At 34.4% G+C, this 19418-nt stretch overlaps 3 protein-coding genes across 4 annotated transcripts in view; 2 read left to right on the top strand and 1 right to left on the bottom strand.

Annotated features, from left to right (window-relative positions):
- The first annotated feature begins 1901 nt into the window (after positions 1 to 1901).
- On the top strand, positions 1902 to 8440 carry RASSF8 (ras association domain-containing protein 8). 2 transcript variants are annotated; one of them, XM_077433081.1, is made up of 12 exons: positions 1902 to 2034; positions 2381 to 2505; positions 4068 to 4178; positions 4278 to 4420; positions 4495 to 4581; positions 4659 to 4850; positions 5628 to 5877; positions 6093 to 6209; positions 6325 to 6524; positions 6601 to 6715; positions 6795 to 6921; positions 6994 to 8440. In XM_077433081.1, exons 2-12 carry the CDS (start codon positions 2434 to 2436, stop codon positions 7092 to 7094), a joined length of 1515 nt encoding a protein of 504 aa, XP_077289207.1. In that variant the 5' UTR covers positions 1902 to 2034; positions 2381 to 2433; the 3' UTR covers positions 7095 to 8440. The 2 variants fall into 2 exon arrangements, with proteins under 2 accessions (XP_077289207.1, XP_077289205.1); XM_077433079.1 differs by having other exon boundaries at positions 1925 to 2034; positions 6307 to 6524; positions 6994 to 8439.
- On the bottom strand, positions 8421 to 13335 carry LOC143913353 (inhibitor of growth protein 1). The gene is made up of 5 exons (XM_077433084.1): positions 12841 to 13335; positions 10470 to 10685; positions 10176 to 10391; positions 9904 to 10098; positions 8421 to 9825 (listed from the first exon to the last, which is right to left on the bottom strand). The coding sequence occupies exons 1-5, from the start codon at positions 12974 to 12976 to the stop codon at positions 9491 to 9493; spliced, it is 1098 nt and encodes a 365-aa protein (XP_077289210.1). The 5' UTR covers positions 12977 to 13335; the 3' UTR covers positions 8421 to 9490.
- Positions 13336 to 16002: 2667 nt separating this feature from the next.
- Positions 16003 to 19418, top strand: part of LOC143913356 (microtubule-associated protein Jupiter-like) — a 116129-nt gene continuing 112713 nt past the window's right edge. The window contains exon 1 of the mRNA XM_077433088.1: positions 16003 to 16151. Within this exon, the coding sequence (XP_077289214.1) occupies positions 16123 to 16151 (29 nt within the window). The 5' untranslated portion in view covers positions 16003 to 16122. The remainder of the gene's footprint in view (positions 16152 to 19418) is intronic.

Here is a 19418-nt window from a genome sequence, read left to right as displayed (position 1 = left end):
GCACCCAAAAACTTCATCAAACACGCGAAATATTGTGCTAAAGCGAATTCGAGTTCCAGATGTTCCGTAATCGATATTTTAGTGACTTGAGCGAGATCGCTTTTTGCGGAATAATCCGTTTGCCGTATAATATACGCATATCTACCTTTTTAAGGCCAACATTTGTCTTTTATCGGTATAAGCGACATTATTATGCCAACTATCGCAAACACATTCTTTATGTCCCTTTACCTAGAATAAATATTAGTCAATACAAACTAATTATTAAAATATTCAATTTAACTGTTTTAATATTCTTACCGTAGATGAAAACATTAAAATTTTTAATAAAATTGCAGAACAAATCCAAACCATTGAATGCATCGTGGATAAAAAAAATATAGCTTAATGTCACTTCGACCGAACGTTTCCGAGGTATGCTTTGAATTGTAGAACGGATATCAATTTTATGTCGACTACTTACAATTTCAATTTGAAAGTGTTTATGTGTGAAGCTATAAAAATATATGTTATTGTTTTTATTAGATTCGTTTATTCAATTGCTGTTACAATAATATTAAATTCAAAAGCTTCCAAAAAATATTTTTGATTTTTTTAATTTACTTTGAAAATGTTAATATAGCCTAGGTGGTGTTTGATATAATGTGATAATTCACAATGAAGGAGATAATGAAGATTATAAGAATTTTAGTATCATAAATTCTATAAACAAGCATTTTTTTCTGAATATTAACATAAAATGTTGAATTTTAGACAGAGGGGGAGGGGGTAAAGATTTTGTGACAAAATGGAAAGAAGAGAGGAGAGAGGTTCAAAAAATATACAGAACCATATGACGTCATTTATAGACGACTCCAAAGGCAGTAAAATTTTTACAATTATGTGCAAAGAAAAATTTATTAGCAACGCATATAAAATTTATTTTTAATAATAATAATTGAAATTTTATTACGATGGGCGCGTTAACTTTTATAAAATATACTTTTTGGTAACGGATTTAAAGTAAGCAATAATATAAATAAAAATAAATTTTCAATATAAATAATACATATCATATGTACGGATCTACCTCACGGGACCGAAAGTGAAACGCCCGAAAACGCAAATATTGGAAGGCAAAGATCGAAAGTCGAAAGATAAAAAAGGGTCTCTCCCCCCGTCGTACATACTTACTTAATTTGCGCGAGCAGGATACAACAGGAACAAGAGGAACAGGCTTTTCTTCCCGTATTCTGTGCGCGCACATTAAACAAGGCTGTATGACAAAAAGAGAGACAATTTCACCGCATGCCACTCATATATATTATATATACATAGTACCGTTTACCATGCACCCTTTTTTTTAATCTTTCGATTTTCGATATTTGCGTTTTCAGGCGTTTCACTTTAGGTCCGTGAAGGAGACCGCATATATAAATACATACATATGTATATGCATATATTTTCATACATAATGTTTTGACGTCAGTCCTAAAATTATGTTTAGATACTCTATAATCAGTTTTACAAACCCTATCGTCTGAATGCCTCATTAGTTGTTGCTTTATATTTGTAATAGAGGAAATATTGAAGTTGGTGGCCGTGCTAATTAGTGAGTATGATTTACAATAAAAACAACAGACTATACCTGTTTGCAATAAACAAACAGCTTATATGAATAAAATAAAATTTTATTTCGAGAAAAACCTTTTATTTTTAAATCTTTTAACTTTTTTTTTTCTTTTAGAGAAAAACCTTTTAGGTTTTTTAAATAGTTCTCTATCATCAGGGTGCGTTGAAAATCAATATCATCTATAATTTTTCCAAAGGCTACGGAAAATTCAACTGGCCAATTTGATCAGGACAACAAAACAAACGCCATGGTTGTATTCAAAGCGCGTTTGGTCCAAAATTGTTTGACCACATTTGTATGTGTGTGTGTGACGTTTGAGTGCGAGCGTGTGTGTGCGCGCGTTGTCTGTGTGTATCTTCTCTCGCAGAGTCCGGAGCCCCGTTTGCGCCCCCCCGCCCCCCCACAGCCCCCCCGGCCTGCAGGTGAGACCCCCTGGATGAGGAGATTCCACGACCCTGAAATCCCCCGCCCTCCGCCTCCCCCCGCAGCCCGTTGACCCGGTTTCTGCTGATACCGTTGTTTCCCCTACTTTTGACTGTCAACGTGCGACCGACCACTGCCCCCGCCCAGCTCCCCCCCGCAACCCTCCCGAGCCCCCAGATCGCCCCCTCTAATTCAGAATTCCCCATTTCCTGTCAAACCAGTACTTGCCACTCCCAAACTCACCTAACAGGAATCCCCCCAAATAGTATCATGTTCATATAATAGACTATTGTATTCGTTAACTCACTGTTGTCATACCATTGTATTGTTTTTTTTTTTTTTTAGTTTCTCTAATATAAGAAAATGAATCTGTGACAAACGCTCTTATGAAGCCCTAAATGGAGCTAAAGGTTTGGGTTGAAGGTATCCAAAGAATCGTCTGCGGAGTCACTGAGGCCACTACCTGCCAGGTATTGATTGTTCTAATTCATACAATTCTATATGTAGTTTTCTTGGTCTGCAGAAATGGTGTCATCTTTTTATGTAGTCTGGAATTAGATGTCTATAAATAGAATGACGTTGATTCAATTCCGTATATTTACTTGTGAAAATTGAGTTTAATGCATATCCATCTATTTTTAAAAATTTGTCATCACTTATTTTGGTTAGGGTTGCCAGATTTCTTCCAAGTCAAACCAGGACCCTCTCAATTAACAATATTAGACCACTTAGTTTTTACAAACCTCCTTTATTTCAAATAATTGCATTTGGCAACAATTTTCAATGCACTGTAGAATACTTTCAATGTCATCTATAGAAAGTCTATTTCTTTCATTAATCCATTGAATCTCCATTAAAGAGAATATTCGTGAATATAATTTAACTACCCAATTTTCTACAGCTATTTTTCTACTCCAATTCGGAGATTGTAATTCTCTTTTTAATATATTTTTAATTCAACATATTTTTCGTATTTAAATAATCGACTGTTTCTGGTATTTTTTCCAAGCTCGTCCAGGAAAATACAGAATATTTTTTTAATGGTATTTATTGTCCATTGTTTCAAATAATCTGTCAATGTTTCATAAAACTTGGCTACTTCTTTATTAAATCCATCAATTTGTCCCTTTGAAATTGCTTAAAAAGTATGCATAATAGAAATTTTTTAAAACTGGGACTTTTGGGCGTCCCAAAAGGTGCGTTTGAGACACGAGGCTTAAAACTGGTGACAATTCCGATTAACCCTTTGAGTGCTGACGTCTTTTCTGTTGTAAGCCCGCCACGCTGAAAATTTCGCCTACTTTTCCAACTAGAATTATTTAGAAATCCGATATAAAGCAAACAAACCCTAGATTACTACCGCCGAGGATTTCGAGTTTTGTAAAAGTGTGTTTATACTCTCTGATATATCTTGCAACAACATAAAACAAACAAAAGAAGTCTAGTAATGAATGTATTTTTCCAAAACTAGTTCCATCTTCTTCATTGTTGTTAAAATGTAATGCTCACAATCTAAATGCCAAGCTACAATGTAAAATACTCGGCAGTTAGGGATTTCCATTGGGTTATTCTGCTATGGTTATAAATTCAGAAATTCCGATGTAAACGAGTCTTTATAAACGTTGAAGGATTACACAACCCAATTTTTTTTCAATGCTACCTGGAAAGGCTTAGCGGGTAGTACTCTTGTTTACTTTTTACATACTCAAAAAACACCTATCGGCCTATTTAAGGCTCATGGCAAATCGCCGATTGACTTTGGTAAACATTAAAGGTGTAATCGGGACGCCTGGCAACCCTAATTTTGGTATATGTGGAAGTGTCTCTTCTTGGAATAAATTTACTACTCACACATTTATCATATAAAATGTAATACACAAATCATAACTGTACTACATTGTACTGACAATCTTAAAATTTTTATAGAAATCGTATTCAAAATAATGCTTATCAAAAACAGTAGATACAAGTTGTGTTCGCAACATAGGCTAATATTAATTTGTAACAAAAATGTATATATGGATATTTTTAGGATGTTGTTTTTGCTTTGGCGCATGCTACCGGTAAAGTCGGACGTTTCACTCTCATCGAACGTTGGAGAAGTAACGAACGATTACTCGCACCACACGAATTTCCTCTGAAGGTAATAAAACCGTTGAATTATTTTTTTTTATATATATATATATATATTTCAGTCGATATATGCAGTTCAAAGCTTGTACTGATTTAACTTACTTTTCAGATTCTAATGAAATGGGGAGAATATTCTAATGATGTGCAATTTATACTACAACGATCGGACTCGATAAATCCAAAAACGACACAACAAGCAGGAATTAGCACGGCAATCAGCAATTCGACTTCTAAACAAATAAATTCAACTAGGTAATATTCAAATGCATATATCGAGTAAGATGTTTGTGAGTGTTCAATAATAAGATCAAAATGTTACGTCACAGATCAGCTAGCAGTCAGTCTGGAAGTAGCAACGATGCAACTTTCGGTCTCGATAGACTAAAAGATATACGTAAAAGCCTCAATCACGGGTAAATATGTACATTGACCGTTCATAAAAATACTTCTGCCGTATTTCCGTTTATTAATTTTGTATACGTGCTTTCAGTGGTAATAATATTACGAACACGCAAGACTCTACGGTGAACGTTCAAAATGAGAATGTTATCAATATGAGTTCATCTGTGGGTTTACCAAATGTTTTGCACAGTGGAAATCATCCGATAGGAGTTGTCCGAGGAGTTCCACAGAGTAAAACGTCACCTGTTCAACTGATACGTAAAGACGTACCGCCATATAGGTATTGAAATTGATGACATATTATTAATCTTCATCATAGCTGACTTTTCCCATTCATTTTTATTTCTTATCTAGTGTGTTCGGTTTTTTACATCTTTCGTTATTAATCCAAGATTCATCCTACCTTCTTTCAAATCCTTTTAGGTAACATTTAAGCATTTCTTTTATCCATCTTCCATTGCTCTTTTTATTTATATTTTACCATGGTGCCTTACAAGTTGCCCCAAAGCGACATCTATGGTTTTAATTTTATAGATTATAAATTTGAAATTATATTCAAATAGTGGTGACAAATAGTAGGTAGTTTGGTTGCTAATTTAATGAGGAACCGTTTCGGCAATGAAATTAGATCGTAAATGATCGACTTGGAGTCACAAATATCCAAGTCTGACCAGCAGCACTGCAGAAGTACTCCAAATAAATTCTTTGCAATCGAGGTCAAACCAGGGCTCGAACTCGGGACCTTTCGTTGGTTATCATCAACGAGCTATACTACTGGCTAATGTAATGAACACCTAGCTCATGCTTCATCATTCAATTCTCTTGTACAAACCATACATCGAATTTTTGATTTGTTTCCAAGTTTCGTGTCCACATGTAACTTATAAAATAAGTGATTGAGCAACTCTTCAATCATTTATGGTATATTTGTAAAATAAAATATGTATCGAAATAAGTGTTGTTCAAAATTTTTATAGTTCCAAGAGCACTTCATCCCAAATTGATAAATCCATTAATGTATTAATTTTTTTACATGTATCTTTATTAAAATTTTTAGAGATCCACCGCCACCATATAGATCACCACCTCCACCGAATGCCTCTCCAGCTAATTTAAAATCAATGACAAACGTTTCATCGCCGACAAGGAATTTACAACTGTCTCCAAACGGCGTCAATATGACTGTACAAGACGGCTCTCCAATATCGACTGAAGCTGTTGCATACAATCAACAATACAGGGAACTTGTCTCTTTAGTAAATTATCAACGAGAAAAACTCTCAAATCAACAAGCAGATTTAACTAAAGTGAGTTTTATTTGCATCATGTTTTGTAAATGTCTTTGATAACCAGATATCGGCGGTCAGGATTATTTTCAGCACAAAAAATGGTTCACTATTGTCCTACAAAGCAAGAGAACAAAAAAAGCTTGACAATAGTGAACCATTTTTTGTGCTGAAAAGAATCCCAGCCACCAATCTCTGTTGATAACGCTTCAATTTTATTTTATTTTTCTTACTAGTATGATGCTGAAATAGTATTTTGGGAAGCCAAAGGTAGAGAGCAACAACATCAAGTAGAAATGATACAGCAACAAATCAATTCGAGTGATGCTCAGTTGAGGATTAGTTCGGAACAGGTACATAGTAAATTTTGGATTTTAAGTTTTTATTTGTGTTGGTTTTTTTTTTTTTTGTAATAAAGTAGATAAATATTGTCGTGATGTGATCACGAAGGTACCTTTTCAAATTCAGGTGCAGTCATTAGCGTACATTGAAGACGAGGCGGAAATCGCTAAACAAGCTGAAAAAACTCTCAAGTCTGAATTGACGCTGGTCCGTTCCAAATTGGCAAATTGCGAAACGGAACTGCTGCAATGTAAAAATAAGATAAGAAAACTAGTTGACGATATTCAATTCGAACAAAGGGTATCCAATAGAAGTCAAGATAATCGGTACGTTAAAATGAAATATCGCACGAAACGCAAACCAAGCATTATTTGTATAATTGTATGGATTTAATATTTTCAGGCAACAATTAGAACGTTCCTTATTGATAGAAGTGGAACGGTTGCAAAGCGAGATACAGCAAGCTAAACATGCGACAGAAATGAATCATATCACAGCTGATACGCTAAAAAGAGAGGTAATTTATTACATTCTACATATGTATATTTTAAATCAATATAATAGAATATGTTGTATCATTGTAAATGAATCAACAGGTGGGAATGTTAGAGGCAGCTATTTTGGATAAGAAACGACAAGTGGAGCAACTCGTCAATGAAATGAAAGAGGCTAACCTGCAAAGTTTGTCGGGAACGACTGATGAAATTCGACACCTGCTCGAAGGTGAATAATAGTTTGGCATCGGCTACATATTCGTGACATTAAATGTGATATTTAAAAGTGTGTTGATTTTAGGTTCAAGCAAACCTGGAAGTACGCGTCGTATCATAGGGTCTCCGAGGCAGCTCGAAAACGCAGTGCCGACTAATAAAAATCCCCACGGAGTATGGGTCTGATTAGAGAATATGAAGATTGATAAGGTTATTTATTATACTAACGTAGATAATTTTTGAATACGTCTGTACCTTTTCTTGATATTAGAATAATTGTACTTTTAATGCAAATGTTTATATGAAATACATATGTCTATCGATGAAAATTATTGTATATATATATATACGAGTTTATAGTTGTATCAATATATATGTATGTAATAGTAAAAGGTGGATGGTTATCTCACCTCGTTGCATCGCAACAATTTTAAAATGCAACTAAAATTCAAATTCTAAAGTTATATTTTTAAGATTTTATATCACAATACGCATGCAAGTGAAACTAGCTGATTGTTTTTATGAAGTTTAAAAGATTGACGATTTATCAGTTGAATTATGTTCATTTGTCTAGTTATTTGGTAGCAAAGGAACAAACTGTCTTTGTTAAGCGAATTGTTGGACAATGAACTCAACATTGTATAATTATGTAACAATGTTCTATGAAGAGACATTAACATTGAATAAATTTTCAAGTTTGTATAAACGAATTGTATATAGAAATTTGACTCATAATTTAACCATCCATTTTCTAAGGTTTGATTTTTTAAAGTAAATTATTATTGATTATCTTTAGTCTACGAATTGCATGTTGTTCATTTATAACAAGGTTTCCTTTTGAAAGCGTGAACTTGCCAAAAGAAAGTTAAGCCATATATACATATTTATTTTGAAACTCTTAACCTTTTACAAGCGTAAGTTCTTTGTTTCGTATTATCTCGCTTTACTATTATCATAAAATATGTAAATACACATATGTCTAGTCGAAAACATTTTGCCATTTTCACTTTGACTCGGTTTTAAGAGCAACTCTTATTTAGATTGTATTAGAATTGATTTTTGGAATTTTTTCTTCTGTACTTACACAAAATAGAATATAAAGAATGTATGTACTTAAATATACATGTCTAGTGCATCAAAAATGTAGTACGCGTTTGTGAAATATTTTTTTTTTCTGTACTTAGATTTTTTATTAGATTCTTTCACTAGTAAGTTTTTTTTTTTAATAAGTGTTGAATTGAGATTACATTCAAATTAGGAAAATAATAGTACATATTACCATAAAGTAATGCTCTGCATTTTTGAAAATATGATCTCTCTTTAACTCATAGCGTTATTTGTTGTGTAAAATACTTTATATATTCGTTATACATATCTATTATATATCACATACGATTACTATAAAATGTACGAAACTCAAGTTTTTAAAGAAAATGTATTATTTATTTTAAGATATACTCTTGTACTTTGTAAGCATGAATGAAAAAATAAAACAAAAAATATTTTAGTAAATGCTATATACTTTTCTTTCCATTTCAATGTTTTTTTTTTAAACATCACATTAATAAATTTCTTCCTTTTTTGGAAATCACAAATCGAAACAATAATAGTAGAAATTAAGTTTATGGCTGCAAAAATATAATACATACATGCTAAATACAGCTAAATTAGAACATTAAAAATGAAATACACAAAGAAGTATTAAGTAACCTAAATATACGTTTGAAATTTGTACCAATTTCTAAAGAAATCATAAGTCATAATAATATAACTTGGTTATATTATAACAACAACACTCGAAATTTCTCTACAATTGCACAAGTTACATATATTTCTAAAAATCAAAACCAGCCTTTATATCGCTAGATACACATTGTTTTATCGATTGAACTATTTGTTTTTTTTTATTAATGAGATTCTATTACACAAGAGTTTGAAGATAACTAAAAAAATGCTATGAATTTAATTCCAAGAAATTAAGAACCGATTTTACACGAATTTTTTTTATAAAAAAATATAAATTACGCAATATATATATACCAAATCAATTAAAAGTGAATTTTTTATGTTAACTGATTGAATGCACAAAGGCGATTTCAAGCGAAACCCTATCATCAAGTTATTTTCACCTTATAATTATAAAAATGTCAACCATGTTGAAAAAATTCAAGCGGCTCATGTCAAATCTATAAACGTAAGATGCATTTTCATTTGAAAGTCCTAAATTTGCATCAATCAGTAACATAATCTTTATTATCTCTCAATACCAAGAATTCGTCGACATAATAAATTTACATCCATTATTAGTATATGTCAAAGTTTAGTGTTTAGTGTCAAATATGTGTACAGTATGATGATTACCCCTATCATACTGTACACATATTTGGTATTAGAGATATTTCTATTTCATCTGTCGATAAAAACGCAACATAAGGTGTAACAAGCAATATACATACGTTTCATAAATAAATTTTTATTAAAACTAATTATATCATCATTTATCATAAATATATTTATATCTATATATTACAATAAGTAAAAACATCAAATGAAACAAAAAGAAAAAAACTGTCCAATAGCTGTTATGCGTTCTCCTCTTTTTCTTTGTTGTATCTCTCTAACTCTTTGAGAAATTGTCCTTTGGGCTTCATCACGTTTGGTTTATCACCCCTACACATGGGACAGAACCACTTTCCTTTCGGTTTCGTTGTAAGTGATACACAAGAAAAGTGAAACCACTCGATTGGGCAAAGGTCATTGTCACATAAAATCATTTCACCAAAGGATATTTGTACACAGAGACAGTACGTAGGTTCATCGGGGTCTATTGTATCGTGATCTTCAGGTGGTGGGGTCTCTTCTCTCTGTGAAGTTTGACCTGATTGCCGGGCCTTCCGCTTCTTCTTCTTGCCAGAACCTGAGATTATAAATTTCGATTAGAGTATTTCGCATATCAAGCAATTACATCTTAAACGAAAAGCTAAAGTTCCATTACCTATTTTACCAGTGGCTGTTTTCTTGTGAGACCCAGCATTGGTGGAATTGTTAGTCGTTCTCTGAGATGTATCACCCGATGGTGAGACATTAACGCTAGTTTGATCGCGATCACCGCCTCCACTCCCACTATTCCTATCATTATCGGCACCAACATCTGATCTATTACGTCTCGCTCGTTTCGATACCCTCTCTCCTATACAAGCACACATTAAATATTAATATTTTTTAAAACAAACAAGAATTTTAATACAATTTTTAATTGAACAATACCTGATTTGTCTTTGTCTTTATCTCTATCTCTATCTCTATCAGTAGTGTGTGGTGGAGTAGGAGGTCGCCCATTACTTTGCCCACCATTGGAAGCAATCTGCTGTAATGAACCTCTACCAAGAGTTTCTCCCGGTGTATCTTTAATCGATGATCCTGTATCTCCCGATGATGCTTCGTCTTTAGCTGATCCACCATTTCCGTAATCTAAATGCGTTACTGTAAAACGAAACAAGACTTTAGAAGAGGCAGTGTAAGTCAAGACAAGAACACATATTTTTATTATATTTCACTAACCCAGATTCTTTTTGTCAAGTTCTAATTTTCGAGATTTGAGGTAAATTAAATCTTGCAGCTGTTGGAGGACAAGTAGTTTTTCATCGCCGAGTTCTTGCGCGCATATGAGATTTTGTTGAAGTCTTGCGATAATACGAGCCCTCTTTTTGGTCGATATACTATTGTCTTTTATAACCGTGAAACGTCCGATGAGGTTATCAACATCACGCAAACATGCTGAAATTCAAATACATTTTTATATGTTATTTTGAAATTGAATATACAGTTTTATGTAGTATTAATTAATTGAAAATGTTTTTGATATTTTGACATATATATTTTTTTAAATTTATACCAGGAAGTCTCAACAGGTAACCCCAATGCGCCTTCCTGGCCAGAAACATTGTACATGTCATACAAGTATTATACAAAGTAAATAAATATCAATTAACACCCACAGAGACATCTATGGTCAAATTTGTAAACTTGCAGCATTTTTAAACAATTCAGCGAAATTCGAGATTGCTGAAAGTTCGAGATTTTGCGAGAAAATGGTTAAGGTTGCCAATTTTTTAGAACCGTTTCAATGAAAATCAGATAAATTGGCAAACTCTGATAGGAAACGATCGACTTGGAGTCACAAATCCAAGGCCTGGTCACCAGAAAGCAGTGAGATTTGAACCCATGACCACTTTGTTCAAAGCATTACATGCTAACCAGTAGTCTATTCTGCTGGTTATTATGAATTACTATTTCAATATATTCCTCTATTGGTAAGCTTAATATAATTAATCAAAGCTATACTAAAGTGAATTTCATATTGAATGGATAAGTTTGTTTTAAACTTATCAAAAACATACATAAACTTTTCAAATAATAATAATAAAAAAATAAAAACAAAGAATGTCATTAATTTTTACGGAAATAAAAAAAAATCAATATCAGGTAAAACAAGATAAAGGTTTGTATAGAATTGGTAATCATTTGAAAGAGAAAAGCATGCATTTTAATCCAAATACAAACACCAGAATATTATGAGATGTCTAATTTGCTTCATTCCTAATTAGTTGCATATCGAAATATAATATGATGTAATACGAAACTGTTCAAATTTCAATTTGTGCATGTATATGCTGAATATAATGTATTTTTAATTATGCAAACGAAATAATACAACATTTTAGTACTTTTCTATTATTTGGAGGCATTTACTTTAAACACAATGTTTATTTCATATTGAATATACATAAAATCCAACCTATTGTTTCAATAATTAAATAAACCTATATAAGTAATATTAAATTTAATTGCAATCCAAATTCCGGAGGCCAAAAATTTACTGTTGAGGAAGCACTCTGTCAGCATTTTTTTTTCTTTGTAAAGAAGTTTATGCCGATTTCAATTATTATACTTTTACCTTCTATATTGTTTTGGTCGCTTGTTGAGATTCTTTGCGCATATTTTTCTTCAGTTATTATCTTAGTGGACGGTTGTACTTGGTTATGCCTAGTTCTTTCTTGTACAAACTGATTCTATTCTTTGACCTAACAATATAAGAAACGAATGCTTGACGACTGTCGTTGAACCAATTTCTTATTGATTTTTTTTCGATAAGAAAAATTTAAGCTTCAACTCATGTTTTTTCGCACAATGCCACGGCATCATATTCAGTGGACTAAATAAGTTCATTTTTAAATTATATTTAAAAAATGCAACTGAACAATGGAAAGTACCAAATAGTATATATATTATTAAAATAAAAAAAAAAGTATACGCTTAGCATAGAATTCTTATTAAAATATCGTTAACAGAGATAACGCATGGTAAGATAAGCAGCATTGTTGTTGAATACAATTCGATGTTGTGTCATTATTTTTATGTAGACGCAAAATAAAATATATAACCAAAACAGACGATGTGGTATTTCATTTTGTATCAATTGCTAAAACATTTATTAAAATGTAATCCGAGATGGTTTGAAACTGAAACCATTTTTCGCATTTTTATTTACATAGACAAGTTTCGACCAATCAGAGAGCAGCTCAATTCCGACGAGCCAATAGGAGACGAACGGCTCGAGCCACAGCTTTCTGACACTAGGCATGGAAAATTTTAAATTAAAAACAATTGTTTATTAAAATTTCTTTTAAAAAAATTCGACCAATCAGAGAGCAGCTCGTTGAGACGAGCCAATGGACGCCGACCGCTCGAGTCTTCGATTGGCCGACGACTTTTGACAAGTGTCAGCATGGCGAGGTTATGAAACGGAATAAGTAAAAAATGACATGGGGTGAACGAAAACTGTTATGAAATGTCGGATTCGAGCGACGCAGATGCGGCCGCGTGCATTTTTATGCGGATCTTTATGACGAAGCGGAGACATTTTCAGTACCTCCATATGTGACGTCGAGCTCCCGCATACGCGTCAGGTGTCTCTGCAAGTCGTCGGGCAGATTCTCGACCGAGTCCAGATAGTTTTCGACGTAGGTGGCCGAGTAGAGCGCTTCCACCGCCACTTGAGACACCATCGCGACCGCCGCCGCCGCCGCCCCTTCCACCCCTTTCGCCCCTTTCACCCCTTTCAACCCCGCCGCAACCCCTTCGAAGGCGCTCCGCACGAGAAGCGCCGAATGTGCGAAATGCGTCGCCAACAGATTTGCAGTCGCAGTCGCAGTCGCAGTCGACAGCGCTGTCAGCCGCCGCCACCGCCACTGCAGGCCGCCAACTCGCCCGCACAACAACACCAACACACCAACACCACCAACACCACCAACACCACCGCACGCACACAAGCGCGCACACACACACGCACGCGCGCTTCGCCTTCACACAACGGAAAGTCGGGAGCCCGCACCGGTGTGGCCACCACCAAAAACTATTTCTACCTGTGCTGCGCTGCTATGCAAACACTGCGCGCCCCCTCTCCCTCTCCCTCCCCCTCCCCCTGCTGCAATACGTTCGCTCTATTTTTATCTCTGCCTTTGTCGGCGTGCGCGTTAAAAATAGGATTTAGCGTGAATTTATTTCATTTGTGGATTATCAGTAAAGGTGCAATGGGTCAATGTCGTATGACCGGTGTTTGCGCACAATCATGTTTACGTTTGGAAACGTTCAAAGGTGTATGTAATGTAATCTACATATGTATGCACATATATTTGTCCATTCGAATTGGAACCGTTAATTTCGTATTAAAATATAGTAAACACTGTAGTTGTTGTTTTTTATTTAGCTTAAGCGTAAAAAAGTGAAAATGAATTTCCTCTAACCAGTGCCGCGCCTGCCATATGTATAGATGTGTGCAACGCAGACGGGCGGAAAGGAATGAGAATCGAAAAAATTATATTACAAACAAAAAACAAAACAAGACATAGTACTTTTTTAAAATTCAGTTAGGATGTCTTGGAGTATATTTGTGAATTACTGTTGCAAGTAACTTGTAACACACCCGAACGGGAACACCCGATTCGGGGAAATAACTGGATATATATAGCTCCAGTCCGCATAAAGCTAGGGTCTGTTATGTTCTATTATCTTTGCGACTGCCAGATGTATTTATTTAAAGATATTGATTATTGGTTGGTCATCGGAAGAACAAACAAAAAAGCTCAAACTACGTTCTTGACAAAAGTTATATGTATTTTATGGATATTTCTCAAAATACTTTGTATACAGTATAATCTAACTATCCAACCTTTAATATATGTACATATGGTTCGGTGGGGTCTGGTTCACTGCATTGAAAGTCGAAAGATTGAAAAGCAAGTATCGGAAAGCAAAGATCGGCAATCGAAAGATCGAAAAGAATCTATGCATGATAAACGGTACTATGTATGTATATATAATATATATCAGCGGCGTGCGGTAAAATTCTCTCTCTTTTTGTCGTACAGCCTTACTTAATGTGCACGGGCAGGATACAACAGGAACAACCTGTTCCTCTTGTATCCTGCTCGCGCACATTAAGTAAGGCTGGACGACAAAAAGAGAGAGAATTTTACCGCACGCCACTGATATATATATATACTATCCGCTCTTCATATGTATGTATGGTAAACGAACTAGAATAAAGATTTCGATTTTTCGACTATCGATGCGGTGACGGCCACCGGGTTCGGTGATTACATCCCAAGTGTGAATCTCGCGCGGGTCTCCTGTCGCACGAAAATTCGTCGCTCAGGAAAATTGCCCAAATATTGCTCAAAACTGTCCAAATCTCGTAAAGAAAAGCATTTGTTGAGCAATATTTGGGCAGTTTCTTGTACGGCGATTTTCGTAGCGGCGGATATCCTGGTAGCAGCGATTCACATTTGGGATGTTACCCGTTTACATGTATGTAAACAGGGTTGTAGAGTAGCCGGTACGCGCCGGTACGGCGCCCCGCCACCTTTTATCGGCACCGGTACGCGACCCGGCATAAAAATGTCAAAAATCAAAATAGTATAAAACTTTAATTTTTTCGAAAAGTTTTACCACGTTTGCAATATTTTTAACCCAAAATCGATGACAAGGAGCGCTGTCATGCATAAAAATGTTGTCAGAATCAAGGATACCACCAGGCCTTATGTGAGGCACCAGATGTATCTCTAGCACATTTAAATGGTTCGGTGATTACTGGTCACAAATTACTCGTCACAAAGTCACTAAAATCTCTATAACGGAACATCTGGCAGCCGAAAAGTCCATAATACTAACGATAACTATCATAGTAACGAGAACTTGAGTGCCAAATATTGTGTATTCCCGATTTTCATGGCAAAAATTGTCTTTGTGACCACCCCAATGTGACGAATAGTCCAATTACCCATTTAAATATTGGTCCCCATTCATGGACCCATTAACGAAATAAATGGGTCCTAGACCTTTTTTTCGCTTATGACGGCTCAAGCCATTGTCTGGGGTGGATGTTTAATTGTGCTATCGGTACATGAGGGTAGGTAGCGTTCTCGGGGGCTGCGACGAAAAAACAAACAGCTTTGTCTCATGAACTAAGGATACATTCATCGCTCGAAGATTGCTTTGAGGATACACTCGATGCATTTCTTGCATAATGCAAAAAAAGTGCAAAATCGAGCGTACCGGCACCTCAAAATTTAGCACTACATCACTGTATGTAAAACATTAAAAAAATACCGAGTGTATTTTTACAACTATGTATGTACACTTATTTGATTCGAATTGAAGTTATATCGTTTATATTTTGATTTATTTTTTTATAATAATTATCCATTATCCATCTTATAATACATCAATTCAAAATACGGCTTATATTCATTTTTAAATGTTTAAAACTGCGAACAAATGAAACAATGGCAATTCCGACAATTTTATTTTTGATTTTGAAAATAAAAACGCACTCTTTTATTTTAATTGAAAAAACACACCATTTTATGCAAACGAACCACATGTAATGTAAACATTTCGAAACAAATCCAAAACACATTGTTCGATTTGATTGTTTGAATGCGCAACGGTCGATTCGATAAGCGGCGCCATCACGTGGTAACACGGAGAGACACGCAGCTGCCAATTGTTCGAATCGAGCCAACAGCCGATTGTCAGTCGCAGTCTGCGTTCGCTCGTCGTCACTCGTGTCGCGTCGGTCTTCTCCTGCTCCAGTTCAGCCTCCAATCTCGATCCACAGCCATGACTTCCACAAACATTTTCGTCGGTTTGAATGAGAACAGCAAGAGCTCCATCAAGTCAGTATATCCACTTTTTCATTGAACATTTTCACCAAAAAATTACATTAATTCAAATGTCAATACATTTTCCATTTTCCATTCACACTGGCTTCTTTTCGAGATGTTGACGTTTTTTACTATTTTTATGTATGTATGTATGTATGTAGAAGCAATTGATGTTTTTATGCTTTTACATATTTTTTGATCGATTTTTAATTTATTTTGCTATCGACTGGGATTCTAGACCCTTCCATCGTCCGAACATCTGTTCATGTTTGATGCTGACCATATGAATTTACACCAGAACAGGATAATTGAGGATACATCGAGAATTTGATACAGTTAGTGTTCACTTAACGAACAATAGTTTTTTAATATAATTCAACAGATTTCCTTTAATTGTTGATGATTTTTCACATGAAGCTTTTTTCCGACGATTTGATGGGTAGTAAGCAAGTTCAGACTGGAAACTTTCGTGGAAATCTTAACTTTTTCCAAATAAAGTACATTTTTTCTCATACAGTAATAGATCTTACAGGCCATTCATCTGGAAAGGAAAGTTTTTTTTTTTGGTACGCTAAGCGAGCTTTGACTATTTTGTGCATTGTAAACTGCATCGCCCTTATCTAACCGAATCTCCCCTATGATTTTTTTTGTACAGGGTTTACCATGTTGATCCAATATGCTATGTATGTACGTATTATTATTAAACTTATTTGAATCTAATTTGAAATTAATTCCAGGTGACTTGTTAGATTTTTTGGTTTCTTTGTCCATATCCAAAGTCATAGTCAAAGTACATCATAAACCACATAATTTATTATGTACATATTTGTAGAAAGCAAGCGAATTATATACTGGTAAAATTTAAAACTTTTATATGCATGTACATATAGGTATACATATGAACATATATACTTATCTCACATGCTGTTGACAGCATCTTATGTACATATTTTTGACATGCAGTCCAATTTCCAATCGTAGTATTACAATTACATATTATCTAAATTATTTCAACACTCTTATATAAACAATTGATGCGTTTGATACGATTGATGTGTATGAAAATCGATGCGGAGAATCTAAATATGTACATTGTACAATGAATATATTTTCATTTGATTATCATTTCTTTTATTTATTGTTCTTCGACTATCTATAATAATATGACCGACTTTCGCTAGATTTGAAGATACATTCTCGTAGCTTCGAGCGAAATTTTTTTGTCGTTTTTCAGCTTTCGTATCGTCGAAATGTTTTCAAAGTATAATTGTTTATTCTGTATTTGATAGAGTGCATGTTGCAATCAATCATTTTTGAAAGGCGAATTATATTTTTTTCAAATCCTCTTTTTTTTTTCTCAATCATCTATTGTTTTCTACATGTCTATCTGTCTATTCGTTTGTTCATTTGTTAAAGCTATTCTTCTCTTCTCTTATATTCGATTCTGTTGTATCGTAGACTCGCTTGAGAAATAATTACATGAAAAATGTTGCATTTCTGCATCCAAAACTCATTATTCAATAGTGCAGGTGGTGCGGCTGTACTCGACACTTGGCGTATAACATTTTTTCTTAATTAGTTTTAGTATACCTGCTTAAATCTGTATTTTAATGCAGGGTTATTATAAAATTATAAAATATAAGGGTACTTGTTCACTAGTTAGGCTTACGCTTCGGACTCTAGAAACAATTATTACGCTTCGTTGCGACATCATGTTTCGACTATATGTCAACAGATGTCTCAAATCCTAAAAAAAGGGTCGTGTCCATAAAGTTCTGGTTCTTCCCTCTTCTGCTTATTTCCCCATTTTTTCGACTTCTCCAACCCATTGTTGCGAAAACGTCTGCTTACGGTAATTCATCTCTTGTAAAGGCTGTCTGGTTCCTTAACCCTTTGAATGCTGACCAACGCCGATCGGTGTTTTGCTGACGAGTCCATGGTCCTGCAAATTTACGAATATCAGTTATCAAATTAGGATCAGTTATCAAAAAACGAATAACTAGGAATTATTAACTGTGTGACGATACATATAATCTTTATCTTGAACAAACATCTACACATTTTTTTCCGTAAAGTTATTGATATACACATATGTACGAGTATGTGCATCGTATATTTATACAGGATCGACGATTATAAAGTTTGAACTGTGTAAAACCAAAAAAAATCATCATGCGATACCTGCATGTCTTGATCTATTTTGAAGTTTACTTTACGTGTGTATGATCATTGATTTTTGTTCACATTGTATGGTTTCTAATGTGTCCTAATTCCACTATAAACGAGTACGTTAATATTTTAAATATCTTTATCAGTTTATCTTGAATTTTTTGCTATTATTGTTTAATTTGGTGAATATTTGTGTGATGAATTTACTTCAATATCTTTTTCAATATTTATCTTTTTCTCAAATTCGATATTTTTGATTAAAATTTGAAAGGATTTTTTTTAATTTGTAATCCAGATTATTTATATGTTTATGTAGGTACTAATTAATTAATCAACTATTGATTGATTACTTTCTATTATCTATAGTATTAAATAATGTGGTAGGGATATAATACCAATACAAATTAGAAATACATTTTCGAAAATCAAATATACCTTATTTGAGTGGTTTGACATTATAGGCAATATCACTGACCCATTAGATTATCTTTAACCTCTGCTATGCACAAAAATCTCGACTATTTAGAACATACATATGTATGTTGAATATACTCTACGACTGCAATAGATAATGGACACTAATAGCTTAGGCTCGAGATCCTTTTTTCCATCCGGGTGAATTTATTATTGAAATAAAACAATGAAAAGAGGGCGTTATAATGATTTACGTGCTATGATCGAAATATTTTAAGTGGGTGGTAGGTATAAAAATTGTAGACCACAAAAGCGCTGGAGAGAGCGAGAGCCAAAAGAGGGAAGGGAGGAGTGTTCGGGAATGATGAATGCTACGAATACCTATTTACTATCCATAGACCCAGCTCGTTCGTATGACCCAGCACGAGCGTTTTATTTCATTTTTGTGTGATTGCACGAGGGGTGGTAAACCTTTGTGTGCTTTTGTGTGTGTGTGTGTGTGTTTGTGTATGCACCGGCTGGCGAGTGCACTGTCCCGGTGCAGTTGAATATGGGCAGACTGGTCCCCTTCCTCACCTCCTCTTCTTTCCTCCCATTTCTATCGTCAGGGGCTCTCCCCCGCCCCCGCCCACGCGCATCATATTCCGGTTTTGCACGTATGCACCGTATAGTATACATACCACGTATCCGACTCGTAATT

This window comes from Arctopsyche grandis, chromosome 6, assembly GCF_051622035.1.
Source record: "Arctopsyche grandis isolate Sample6627 chromosome 6, ASM5162203v2, whole genome shotgun sequence".
NCBI lineage: Eukaryota > Metazoa > Arthropoda > Insecta > Trichoptera > Hydropsychidae > Arctopsyche > Arctopsyche grandis.
Note: the sequence above shows the minus strand (reverse complement) of the source record. Positions and strands in the feature narration are given on the sequence as shown.